The sequence below is a fragment of the Pomacea canaliculata genome, linkage group LG8 (genome assembly GCF_003073045.1).
Source record: "Pomacea canaliculata isolate SZHN2017 linkage group LG8, ASM307304v1, whole genome shotgun sequence".
Classification (NCBI taxonomy): Eukaryota; Metazoa; Mollusca; class Gastropoda; order Architaenioglossa; family Ampullariidae; genus Pomacea; species Pomacea canaliculata.
Window position 1 is genome coordinate 18,585,098 of NC_037597.1, and position 13,837 is coordinate 18,598,934.

A 13,837-nucleotide genomic window follows, 5' to 3' on the forward strand; every position below is an offset into this window, starting at 1 on the left:
TCATCCTCTTATTCCTTTCTTTCCCATATAATTTCTCAACATGGTGAATGGACAGACTAACAAAGAGTACTTCTTGTAGCCCTTATCATGAAAAGTCCTCACATTATTTTGACCAAAACAAACCTCAGTATTTCCAGCTGCCCAACTTTGTAGCAGAAAGCCCCAAGCAAAGTGACCATATCCATTAAATGTTCTCCCTGTATACCATGGAGTTTTCTTGGTAGAAGTTTGTCTTTTTTGGAATCTGCCTGAACTTCCTGAAAAAAGAGACAATTTGCTTTGCGTCAAATAAATTCTTTGATTTTCAGAAAGTATCCTGTTAACATGTTAAGACAAACTAGTTTTCCTTTCATTCAAAATTATAAAACATATACTTCATTACCCCAAACAAAATGTTATCCCATGACAGCCACCTTAGACTGGAGTTTTTGAGAATAAGGGTTTTACACACAGTAAAATGAATAATGTAAAACCTTAATGAAGAAGCAGTCCCTCAGCGTCTCCAGATGGAAATGTAGTGTCATAAGATTGAGTAAGTTAGTAAAGAAACACAGACGTGTCTCCCACGAGGTGAGCTGCGATAAGTCTGCTTGTTGCAGTGCCTTAATCCTGACCATCACCTTCCCAAACACTTCACTAGTCAGAAGTTCCTTGCCACCTGTTTCATCGAAGATTCCTTGACCATTGCATTTTAAAGCAACGTCTAAAGACAAAAGCAAAAAGGAGCAAGATGTAAAAAATGCGTAAGCTTCATATTCATGTGGGGATTTCTCCCTCCTTCAACTCAAGAGGATAATTTACTCTGCATGGAGATGAAGAAGAAAACTTACCTCGCAAGGTGTTTAAGAGCATGTTAAGTGCCTCTCTGACTAATAATTCTGGATCTGACTTTGCAAGAATTGTGATTTCTGCTCCAAGATCTTCATCACTGCTGTTGTAGATACACCTTGGCCCTTCAACATTCACTCCTGTATGTAAGCAATGCCAAAGAAAATGTGATTTTCTATAAGCAAAATCGGGAGTGATGTCAATCAAAATATATTCTATCAGCCAGTATGGTCGCTTTCTGAGAAGTTTGACCAATACACCTGATGTGGAAAATGACAGTAAGCATATAAAACTAGAATGACATTATTTAGAATATTCTGTCTTTTTGTGTGTGTAGGCCACACAATGCCTTCAGCAATGATACTTAACCATTTTACCATCCTGTAGCAAAAGGAAGGAGTTATGCTGAGCTAATAACTCTATACAATTTAGTTAAATATTAAAAGTTCAAAAAATATGTTTATTCAGAAACTCTGGAGTGTCAAGAGTTAAGCAGGAAATGTTTTTTTCAATATTCTGAGATATAAACCTACCTAGTCTGTTGCTCACAGGTGTTATAGGCAGATGTTTGCTGGGAATGCGTGGGCAACAACTCTGTACAATGATATGTGTGAGGTTGAGACTCAGCTTGCTTGCCACTCGTTCGAGCCTAAAATGAGAAACCATAAAGCATATGCTAACCAAGAAGAACAATTGTGAATTTGTATCCTGCAAACAGAACTAAGGACACATCATGAACAAAGTAAAAACACACATTCAATTGATAAAATAAGTTCTGAAAACAAATGTGATAGTGCAATGAAAATATTCTTTGAGACTTTTATCAAACTAAAGTAATTAAGGAACTACTATAATTTCACCTGCAACCTCTAATTGGCTTGTTGGTTGCAGAAATGGGAGATGATTTTCAAAGGTGCTTCTATAATTTGAAGGCTGCTTGCTTTTCTGGCAAGCTAACCACCTCTTTCTTATTATGCTCATCTTGAAATTTTTTCAAATGTAATAATCACACAATACAATAAAAAATGCAAAATTTATATAAAGCTCACCGCTTAGGAACATGAATGAGATAAGGGCAACATACAAGGGGCAGAAGAACAAGCAAACAACATACGAACAACAGAAGGATAAACAACAGTATGTGTTTTCAGTGCACATTTAAAGGATTCAATATTTGGTAGATGGCAGATATGGAAAGGGATAGATTTCCATTATTTCACTGCACAGCAACTAAAAATCCTGTAAACATATATTGTTGTTCTGATGACAGGAATAGTAAGGAGACAGTCATCAGAGCAGGAGCAGAGTTGCCTAGCTGGGTTGTGAGGGAAGAGAAGTTCAGAAAAAATAGTCAACACAGGAACCGACAAAGAAATTAAAACATAGCATGGACAGTTTGTACTGAATGGGTAGCCAGTGCAGTGACATGCTCCTGTTTACTACCTCTAGGTAACAGATGTGGAGTTTGTAAAGAAGGTATGCAGAGCAGCTGGCAAGGCAAGGATTTGCAGTAATTAAAACAATGCACAAGAAAGTACAAATGCACAGACAAGAGTCTTGGTATCATACATAGACAGAATGTGACAGATGCGTTGATCTTACATAGCTCATAACAGACAGACTGACAGACAGCTGTCACTTGTTTATCAAGGGTCATGTCAGAAGTGTCAATGAATCCCAGATTCCTGACAGATGACACATAGGTGATGTTGGTTTCACCCACCTTGATGTAATTTTTCAAACAAAGGAGTGAAGGTTTATTATTCTTTTTGAGCATAGAAGGGCTTCTGTTAAATCATTATTGCATTTAAGTTTGTTTATTACTATCCAGTCCTTCGCATTGCTGATACAGGCTTCTATGGTGTAGCAGAGTGAAACAGCCAGTAAAATGGAGCAGTATCAGCACATGATTGATGAGAAACCTTGTGAGACTGGATGCAAGATGAAAGTGGTTTTGTATAAAGAATGAACAGAACTGGGCTGAGTATGAAAGTATATGATATCTAAGGGTGGAGAGCACCCTGACTGGCTGAGGTTTTGGGTATGTGTGCCGATCGTACCTCTCAAAATAAACCAAACATTAATCAGAGCTGTAATCTCTGGGAAACAGATTTTAGTTATCTAGTATTACCTCCAGTTCTCCTTTTCTCGTCCTTACAAGGTCTTTCCTTATGCATCATTTGTCAACATACTCATCATAAATATGGTATATTATTTTAAATTATACATTAAGAAAATAAATTTCAGTGATGCTTTCATCATTTAATAAATAATAATAACTGTGTCAAATAAATTTTATATAGAACTTAAGTCCTTCAGATGAAACTGTTTATAGTACTCACTTTCCAGGAGGCATTCTTTTTTCAAACATCAGTCTGCCTAAAATATCCACTGGGCCTTCTTGGAGAATATTAAAGTAGTTCTTGGGAAGAACAAGAGATTCTGAACAGCCCAATAAAAAAGAGATTATGCAATTTTTTTTCAATTTTAAAGAAAGCAGGATAAGTTTCTTAAAAAAATGCTTCTCCATACACTTTTGGCTAATAAAAAAAAAAAAGGTGTGTGGCATCTGATGTTTTACTAATAATAAACTTGTAGACTTGTAGATTTTACTCATTCTAAAATGTACTACACATATACCTTAGTATTTTAGTAAACGTAACCTTTACAAAATAAATAAAAGTGTTGACAACAGCACTTTATTAAACATCCTATGATGCTTAAATATTAAATTTACATTGAGTGGAACAAGATTAAACAGAAGTAAATTAAACAATGATATGATTTTCTTCAATTCCTCCATCATAAACAGATTTTTATTCTGAATATGTTTCTTCTAAATACTGCAAAGCATCCATCATCAATATCTTACCTGTGGATTTGCATTCACATTCAGCGACTGTGTATGCCAACTCCTTGACATGTTCATACATGCTCAAAAGGTAATTTCTCAACTGTGACCTTTCTCGTTTATTGACATGCCTGCACATACAAAACAAACAAAACAAGAGATTGTTGGAATTTTCTGTTAATAATAATCAAATAATAAAAGTTCAGTTGTATAGTGCCTTATCCTGCCCTATGGATAAGCTCAAAGTGCTTTGCAAATATCATTACCACAATATCAGTCTAAAGATGCAAGTATGTGAAACAAATTCAAAGATTTCATGTTGAAAAGACTTTCTGATAAAGATTTTAGAAGACAATAAGAAAACCATTTTATGGTTCTACTGTTTTCAATATTTGTAATGAATGACATTACTCTTTTTTTGGCACTGAAAATAAGGCTCTTAATGTTTGTAAACTCACCTCATTAGCAAACGGTAGAATCCTCCCGATGGAATTACTTTTTCCATGACACCAATAAGCTGCTTTATCCTCACATGTAGTATTGGAGCATCTAACCTTCCTGTTGTAGACTCCTTTGAGCGGGCAGAAGCAGCACTACCCTGTGATGACGACTGACTGCTCTGCGCTGGAGAGTGTGATGCTGGGGTTCTGGGCGTTGCTGAGAAATGGTGCTCATCAATGTTGATGCTCTCCTGTCTGTTGAGATACGATGAGGCCGCCAAAGCCTGGTTGGCCTGCTCGAAAGCCTGCCGAATCTCCACCACAGTTCCCTCAAACTGCCTTAAAGCCAAAGCCGTTAGCGGTGGTGCCGCACTTCGCAGGTGCCACAGCAGACTTTGACGAGAGAGAAATGGCTGTGTGGATGCAGGTGGATTCATAAACGTAAAAGGACTAACAGCCAACAAAGATCCTCTTGGGGAACCAGGGGCGACAGATGAAGCAGAAGCAAACTCTGATCCTGGCCATTTTTCTATATCATCAAAGCCCAGCTGCAGCAAGCCATCCAGCTGTCGAAAGAAGGCATTCACTCCTTTCAGTCCGCTCAAACCAGATACACTCTTTTTCCTCTTTTCAAGGGGACTGACTAAAAGGTTAGAAACATCCTCAGGCCTGCTACTGTCACTTCTTGCAATAAATTCGGGGCTTTGCTTCCTCTTGGCTTTGATAATTTCAAACATGTTGTTGCAAAGGTCCCAGTTACTGCATGATGTACAGGCCAAGTCTACAAGTATTGCCAAAGTAAAATCTATGTTAAAATACTTGAGCAAAGCATTGTCTGAGGACGCATTATGTGGTCTGGGCAGAGAGGGGATGTTGGGATGAGCAAGTAGATCTTCTACCAAGTCAGACAATGAGGCTGAGGCCACTCCTGCTGCAGCAGCATTTCTCAAAGCCTTCATTGAGAAATTTCTTCAAGCCACCTGGTACCCTGTTTTCTTCACTAGAAAAACTCAGAGTACTAATTGCATTGGCTGTCATGCTGAATATCTCAGAAAATGCCACCTCTGCTGGTTCTCTCATCTTCTCATTCAGTTTCATGAGCTGGACACACACATTTATAAGATTATTAACATGTGGTTAGAGCACCTGAACTTATAAAATATGTGACTGTTTCAACACTAATCTATCTTCACTGTCATAGCTAAATAAGAACTCATCAAAACTGATGGACCTGACTCTTAATGACATGAATGTGAATGATCAATAGAATAGGTTGAGTGCATGAAAAGTTCCTTCATTGCTCTACCTTAACCACTTGTGCTGCCTGTGCCAGGTTAGATCTCATCAAGCTCATGACCAGAAGACTCTCGGGTGTTGCCAGCATCTTATTCACAATGGACTGTTGTGCAGCCTGGAAACTGCGTGATAAGGTGGGCACTGTTTTAAGTTTACTGAACGAGCACTTTTCACGGGCTTTTGTCCTTGACTCTTTGTATTCATCTGAAACCACAAAGACACAAACATCAAGCCTCAAAGTTATAGCATGTACATTGTGTTATGCAATATCACCACAAGACATCACCATCTTTCCATTTGAATTGTCCACATCTTCATCTGTTACTTTGTTTTATCAAGACTTGACTACTGTTATTCCTTCTTGTCTGGCTGTCCTCTGTACCTTCTTAACAAAGTCTAACAGCTCCAGAACTCTGCGACATGACTTTTGCTCCAGACACACAAACAGGATTTTGTAAAATCTCTTAGAACCTGAACATCAAATTAGCTGGTTGACTGTTAGCTGAAATGAATATAAATGAACCGAATTAGCTGTTTGATAGAACAGATACCTGATAATAAAACCCACCTGCTCCTTTTGAGGTCATCCAGTCATCTAAGAGGCTTAATACCTGACTGTCATCATCATTGACAATCACCAGCTTTTCAAGAACACTTCCTGGCTGCTTAGGTAATTGTTCATGTGCTACAAGCTGGAAGCGCCACTGGGCTTCATGCACATGCTGTGTCAACTGCGCAACATGTTTCTGTAATTTCTCTGCTGGTATGCTGCAGCGGACAGTCTGTGTCAAGACTTTCTCCACAGAGGGATCAAAGTTTGTCTCTTCAGTGAGCCTCCCACCACTTAAATGTTTTAATGACATTGGGGGACAAACAAAATATAATATTACTTTTAATGACACCAAAATATAACAAACTTATCATTAGTTCGTCATTCTGAAAGATAAAACTGATAAAATTGAAGATAAAACTGGTCGGTGAAAAATCTGTGTACTAATGTACAAAAAGCACCCCAAAGAAAGTCTGAGAGACATTCTTATTAGGTTCTGAGCCCCATCTAATATTATTTGACTGTAAAATTAAAAATACATCATATGAACAAATGTGCAAATTTATGGAATCATTATCATTTATTTCTCTTTGTAAAGGAAGAATCATGTTACTATGCTGTTTCAACTATATAATCATTTTTTTTGTCCTTACTTGCTTCCCTTCTCTGGTATGGTTGACTCACTCAAACCTCCAGGCTTTCTAGTTCTGCTCTGTTTTCCATGCTCCAGCATCCTGTCACCATCCTTTGATTGTCCTTGAAGTTTGAACTTGACAGCATTTAGGTCCATCAGGGCATCTTTTAACATAGCAAGAATGTCTCTGGTCACATACTCATTTGCCAGAAAACCACAGGCATGGTCAGTGTGCGATGAGTGTTTTGACTGTGATAATACAGTATCCAAGGAGTTCTGGCTTTTTAGTTCAAAGGAACCATCTTGCATAAACCTCAGAGACTTCGGTTTAAATGGTACACTCAAGCTGCTAGATCCTTGATTTTGTTCTTCCTGAGAAACAGAACTCACAGCAGAATCTGTCTGCCATGGGGAAGAGACTAAAGATCCTGGTGCAGATAAGTTGTCGCTGAACTTCTCGAAACAATCTGGATCATCTTCAGATATAAAAGATGAGCTCAAGTTGTCAATGCTACCTGCTTTGCTTTCTTCACCTTCATTTTCTTCCTCACTGTCTCCTTCTGTTAACACTCCATCTACGATGTCAGTGTGGCGACAGAATAAAAGTGAAAAAATGTTCTCCATGACCTCCACTCGGTAAGTGAGTGGATAAACATGCCTCAGATGCTCTCTGGCCTGCTGGACACGCTGCCAGACTTTTCGCTTGTACAGTTCTTGGAAACTAACATAAGATGCTGCAACACCAGCCTGGATCTTCCTTTCATCTGAATGCTTACCACCTGAGTTTTCTCCCCCTGCACTGGATTCATCACCTTCACTGGAGCTGATGGTTTCTAAAGAAAAAGCCCTGACAAGCTGTCGTGGTCTCAGTGTCCTATGTATGCTGATAGGGTTCATAAGCTCAATGTTGGCATTCTCATAGCAGAAGACAATGGCATCCATGACACTCTTGACAGCACAATAGCTATGATAGATGCAGATGTCATGTTCTTGCTCAGCACTGACTGGTCCCCTGGCTTCTTGTTTACTATCCTCGAAATGCACGCTCTTTGGCTTGGCCTTCTGACCATCTAAATTGAAGGCAAAAGATCAAGGTTGCTTTAACTATTAGGTATTAAAAAGCAAAACACAAAAAATTAAATCTTCACCTAGATGCACTATTTAAAAACAACTGGATTGGAAATAAATATGTTTGGTCATTTTCACAAACAGCTATTCAAATGTTTTCTAAATTATGATTCCCAAGATGCCACAAAAATCAATATTGATGATGATAAAACAAAATCCTATTAATTATTTATTTTTTTTTACAGTTCTGATAATTATTTATAAAACCACATTTACTCTGTGGATTAGGATTAGCAAGAAACTCTGAACCATAAAGATTACCTTTTGCCACATTTTGCAGAAGATGAAGAACTTCATGTGGATCAAGTGATGCAAGGCGTGTGCAGCTGTGCAATACATGGAGGACAGAGTGTCTCTCAAGACCATGCATCAGGCTTGTACCTTGGTCATTGTTGATTACTTGTGAGGATACTGAATCATTGTTTTCCAGCAGAGGTCTGAAAAGAAACTAGCATCCATTGCTCATTCCAAGTTTTTCTGATAATTATATTTTAGATTCACAAATGGGAATGAAATGAAAAGTGCAAATGTTTTTAGAAACATACAACTGTCCCATAAATTATAGCAACTACTACAAATATAGAAAAAGAATTTTACAAACAGATCTGCTGAACATGAAGATTATGAGATGATATTGAAAAATGGGTACATTTTACTTTCAATTTCACACCATCTGAAACTATAAAAGTATATTCCTTAAAAAAAAACACACAACACACCTTGCTCTCTCTAAGCACCACTTGATCAGACCAAGTTGATAGGCCAATTTGTTGCAGCCTGCTGCAAGAGTGGGGTGTCGACACGAGGATGGGTCTGCCCACAAGGTGTCCAGAAGTCTACGAGCACTGTCTGATGATCGGCAATAGGTCCAGCAAGATAACAAAACTATTGGGCGTAGTGGCTGCAGTTCCTTTGGCTCCAGAAGACCTCTCAACATTTCAAGCTGCTCAGCTAAAACCAGGCTAATGCACGTCTCCTGTATAAAAAAGTAAATTTAATTATTCACTGACATTTTCACAACAAACAGCAACAATAATTTTTGCTTCATCATCATCACTCTTTTAACTGACACCAGCCAATTATGGAGCAAGCTAGCCAAACTGTGGGGCTAGTCTGCTGATACCTGTCATTGGGGGGAAACTATGAGATGCAGCAGTGGTGAGGGCTGGCCATTGGTACTAATCTTATTTTATGTTTAACAGGTCTCTCATTGGGTGGCCCGTCTATTCTTTCATATTCACCAATCAATTTGTTTTCTCTGCTTACCTTGAAAGTGTTTACCTGAAGATTTTGCATTTGATTGATACTTTCATCATGGAAAGCTTTTGGCCAGATGTCATGTTAATGCCCTGATTTTTGATGTTCCCAATTTATGTAGTTGATTTTGCTACCATAAATGGGTAAACATATTTCTCTTTCAGTTATTAGTTATGAATTGACAGCATGTATAACAGAAAGCTAGTGAATTTCTATTCACCAGGCCTCCACTCATGAACAGATGATAAATCAATGCCTCAGGGGAAAAAAAAAAATCAAAGGCAGTTGCCCTCTTTCGGCAGATATAAAGCAGTGTCCAAATTCTACAGGTACTGCTTTATGTTACTGTACTCTAGGGCATCTTAGTCACTGCTTTATAACTATGGCACCTGAGGTAAAGCAGCATCCTTGAAATTGGATACCATTTTGTAACTTTGGAATTTGAGACAAGGTGCTTGCCCTTAGTTTGCCCATGTTTCCACTTACAACCATTTACTCTTACTTTATAACTATGGCCTAAGGGAAACCATTCTTGGGAACTTACCAAAACCAGTCCTAAGAAGTGCTTGTCCCACTTGAGAGAAGCTGCAAAAAACTGCTGCCAACACAAGTCTCTGTCAGACCCGACCAGAAGATGAACTGCCCACCTCTGCTCTTCACATGGGAAGTCTATCTGGAGATCTACCCTCTTGTTTCCTGTTGACAGGGAAATCTCTTGCACAAGTTTAGTCATCTCATCAACTAGATATCCATGACTTCTCCCCATCAATGCTTCCCAAATCTTCTGCATGCTAAGGCCACTGGATTCCATTTTAGAGAGAGAAATAAGGCGAGCAAACATCTGCCGCATCTGGAGATAGTTCCAGAATGCATCAGGATTATAGAAAGATAACAGATGAAGCACCTGCCTGCAAATGACATCCTCTTCCTCTGCCGATCCCAACCTATCCAGAAGGGAATCGATGCACTGCACATATAACCCTTGCAAAACCTCACAAACATGGATATCTGTGATTCGTTTTCTGTGAACAAGAGCACAAATAAGGTGATGGCCTGTGATGGGTCTTTTAGTGAGAAGCTGCTTGATATAATTTGATAAATTGCTTGGAACAGCTTCATTGTTTTCATAGGCTGACAGTCTGAAGTGCAGCTGTTTACTTCCATGAGATGTCTGGTAAAACTGATAAAGCTCCTGTGAACAATGAAAGGAAAAATACAATCAAAACCCAAAAGTATACTCTGTTAAAAAATAAACATTCACATTTAACAAAATAAAAGCAAAAACAAAAGTTAAGCCATTATTAACTATAACACATACGTGTATTTTATAACTTTTGTCCTTTAACTCTTTCCTTACAGCTTGCACCTGCGAATGCGAACATCTCATAGCTCTATAGTTCAATTGTGTCAATACACCCATACTGAATGAGCTATTCTATAGCTCGATTGCATTGATACACCTGTATTGAATAAGTAAAAAGTTGATAAAGCTATTTTGATAGACCACAACAGTAATGCATAAAAATTAATTAGTCTTTCAGTTTTAGACTTGAAAAATGGAAAAATATATGACACTGAGCAAAAGAAAAAAGTGAGTAAAGTAACTTACACGATGTATGTCTGGGGTGGCATCTGTACACTCTAGTGTCAGTAGCAGCCTAAACTCCACCTCTTCCCTCAAAACATCAATTTCTGCTTTCTGAAAGTTTATGGAAAAAAACCCCACACCATCTTGAAACCAAATACATTTGTTAATGCTGTGTGGTGTCTTCCTTCCTTTTCTGCTTGTCTAGTACCATTTGAGAAAAAGTGCTGCAGTTCATTTTTACTCATTTTACAGTAAAGAATGCTTCACTTTATATTGTCAAATGAAAACATTCTGTGGTGATAAAGAAAGGCACTCATTATACTTCTATAAACAATAAAAATAAGAATCTGTTGCAAATCCATTTTTTTTTTATCATCATACAAAGATTAAAAAGTAATGAAAAAAACCAAGAAAAATTATGGAAAGAAAATTTTAAAAGAAAAAGAAAAGTACAGTGATACCTCGGTTCTCGAACGCCTTGACTTTCGACCAAATCGGTATTCGACCAAGAAATTTGAGAAAATTTTGTCTTGGAATCCGAACAAATATTTGGAACTCGAACATCCGAACGTCCGAGATGAGCCGAGTTGATCCGAATGGCGTTCATTCGGCCCAGCGCGCCTTGCTTGCGTCATCAGTGTGAGTGCAGAGAGAGAGAGTCACGTTTTTGTGGAGAGAGTCACGCTTTGTGTGTACTGTACTGTATTGCAAATTACTGTACTGTACACTGAATTTAACCCTTAGACATGGGTCCAAAGACTTGTTGAGACTCATGTTTTTCTACATATTATATACAAATTAGGCCAGTAAATAGGCATTTTCTGGGGCTTGGAACGAATTAATCCAGATTCCATTATTTCCTATGGGTTTCATTGCTTCGGTTCTTGAACAATTTGGTTCTCGACCGTCCTCCCGGAGCGAATTATGTTCGAGAACCGAGGTATCTCTGTATATACTGACACTGGTATAAGAAAATGTCTATACCTTTTCTGTGATGGCAAGTTTTTCATATTCCTGCAAAGCCAGCCAGCTAAGAACATCTGGTGAGGAGACAGATCTAGATCCCACACTAGGAACAAAGAAGGCAGTCACTTCACAATAAAAAGTCAATCACAAAGAAATGCTAGGATGATAAAACAGCATCAAAAGCTTTGAAATTAAACCTGAGCATTGCATACAGGACTGCGCTGGGATAAAAAAAGTTGTAAAAGCAGAGGTGGGAGCAAAAGGTTCTCCTCTGGTCCAACCCAGAGAAGGCGCATTTGAGATATAACCTCTTCCCCATTCATTGATATCCATTCACAAACTCTAAATAACATAAATAAATTAATTTTCTATTTAGAGTTATTCTAACAATACACTTAATGATTTAAAGCATATGACTTAAATTTACATAATCTATCATTTATTAAGTCAAGTTTCAGCTCTGAAGATATAAAGTATCCTGCCCAGCAGCTATTTTTGCCCTGGGAGTGTCTAAAAAAATTTTTGAATAAGATAGGCATAATTTAATTTGTTTCTGAGAATAGGACGTTGAGGATGTGACCCAGTTGTGGTTAAAACACTCACTTATCACCACTGCAGTGAGGTCTGTATTCAGATCTTGTCTCAGGTCGCTCTCTGCATGTGACACTGTTCACAGGGCTGGGAGTCGGAAGTTTAAGCCAGGTACTCGGGTTTCCTCTCCCTCACTTTCCCCATAGTCCTAAATCACCTCAAGGTGGTAAGCACTTTCCTGCTAAATCGATTAACCAAACCAACCAACATACAGTCCCTGTCTTTTGGCTTTATTAATGACAACCTGTTTTTGCTTCTCCTTCACACATGTAAGGGATCCCATTCTCAGGTAAAAATTAAATTATGCCTGTCTTATGCAATATTTTTATTTTGACTGTGAAACTTTTCCCCCACATCCAAATAATTTCCTTTTTTAAGTTAATATTCCCTTGTTCTTCTGAATAATAATAGTTATTAACAAAGCAATAAAATATTTTTAATCTCCTGACAAAAAAGTGAAAGTTTAATTTTCCCTGACTTGGGTATCCGGCTTTGACTAGGTGGATGCACACTTTGCATTAATGTGAAACAGATCAACACTTTGAAATGGGAAGGGGGAGTGGGGATGAGGAACTAGAAATAATGCTAGCTGTTTGGGGAGATTGTGGTGGATTCAGTCGTCATGCGACTTGTATTTTTACTCTTGTTACCCCCCCTCCCACACACCCTCCACCCACTTCCCTCTGTCTTTTTCCGTTTGGTAGAATATAACAGTATTCTTTGTAAGCTTGTTTGCTAGTACGTGTACTATGAAGTTAGAAAGATCACCAATTTTAAATGTCAGAATTGTATTTGCCACATCAACAATGAACATTATTGTGTCAAGTGGTTTCCTGTTGAAATGACAGTCAAATCCTAGATCGCAAAGATAAGAGAATTATGTTGGTTTCTTAGTTTTCATTGCTATTCAATGTCCATTTTAATAAAAAGTCCCTATGGTGGTTCATACATTTACTAGGTTATTTTTCTCTGGTGAAAAAAAATGTACAAGAAATATGTCTAAAAATGTCTAGTTCTTTTTTTTATGATCAACAAAATGTGCACACTCCATCATCGAAATTTTATCTGGACCTTGTTTAATGTTTCTTTTGTAATATAATGAATTTCACTTTCTAGGTACATGTTAAGAATGTCCTCAAGATGGTGCTATATTTTTTTAATATTGTTTTTTATTTATTTCTTCTTATATTTTACATTATCATCAAATCTGATTTCCCTAAATTAAGGTATTTTTTTCAAGAGGTCGCCCCATGTGTGATGAATGCATGATGTAATACACAATGAATGTAACTCACCTTTGATCATAAGGATTTATAGCAATATCTAGCAACGTGTTTAGAACAGTCTGCCGATCACTGGGGCAGTTCTGACAGATTAGATCAGCTGATCCTCTTGCTAGTTCCCACTGGCCCAAGTAGACATAGTTGAAAAAGACTTGTAGTTGCTGTTTCAGACTGGTCTCTTGCTCTTGATTCAAAAACTGAATTAATACATCATTGGTTGTGCTGTTTTCTTCCATTTTTTAATCCCTTACGTGTTCTCTGTCGACTAAAGTTGGCAGTATATATATATATGTGTGCTGTCGGTCATCCGCCGATCAAGGATCAGTGTTTTCAGTGGAAGTCGACATCTTGCGCGTCACATGCTATAAACACCCATTACCTTTGACCTTCCAGCTGAACTAATCAAAAAAGCTTTTATGACTCCT

At 37.9% G+C, this 13,837-nt stretch overlaps 1 protein-coding gene across 1 annotated transcript in view; it reads right to left on the minus strand.

The window, feature by feature from the left end:
• The window catches only part of LOC112570992 (zinc finger FYVE domain-containing protein 26-like), a 26,351-nt gene extending 12,577 nt beyond the window's left edge, over positions 1-13,774 (minus strand). The window contains 17 exon segments of the mRNA XM_025249764.1: positions 124-257; positions 474-703; positions 831-968; positions 1,362-1,477; positions 3,171-3,270; positions 3,701-3,810; positions 4,138-5,087; positions 5,089-5,220; positions 5,426-5,619; positions 5,984-6,258; positions 6,619-7,669; positions 7,989-8,164; positions 8,447-8,703; positions 9,529-10,176; positions 10,594-10,683; positions 11,557-11,641; positions 13,425-13,774. Coding sequence (XP_025105549.1) covers positions 124-257; positions 474-703; positions 831-968; positions 1,362-1,477; positions 3,171-3,270; positions 3,701-3,810; positions 4,138-5,087; positions 5,089-5,220; positions 5,426-5,619; positions 5,984-6,258; positions 6,619-7,669; positions 7,989-8,164; positions 8,447-8,703; positions 9,529-10,176; positions 10,594-10,683; positions 11,557-11,641; positions 13,425-13,648 — 4,910 coding nt within the window. The 5' untranslated portion in view covers positions 13,649-13,774.
• Between the last annotated feature and the right edge of the window lie 63 nt (positions 13,775-13,837).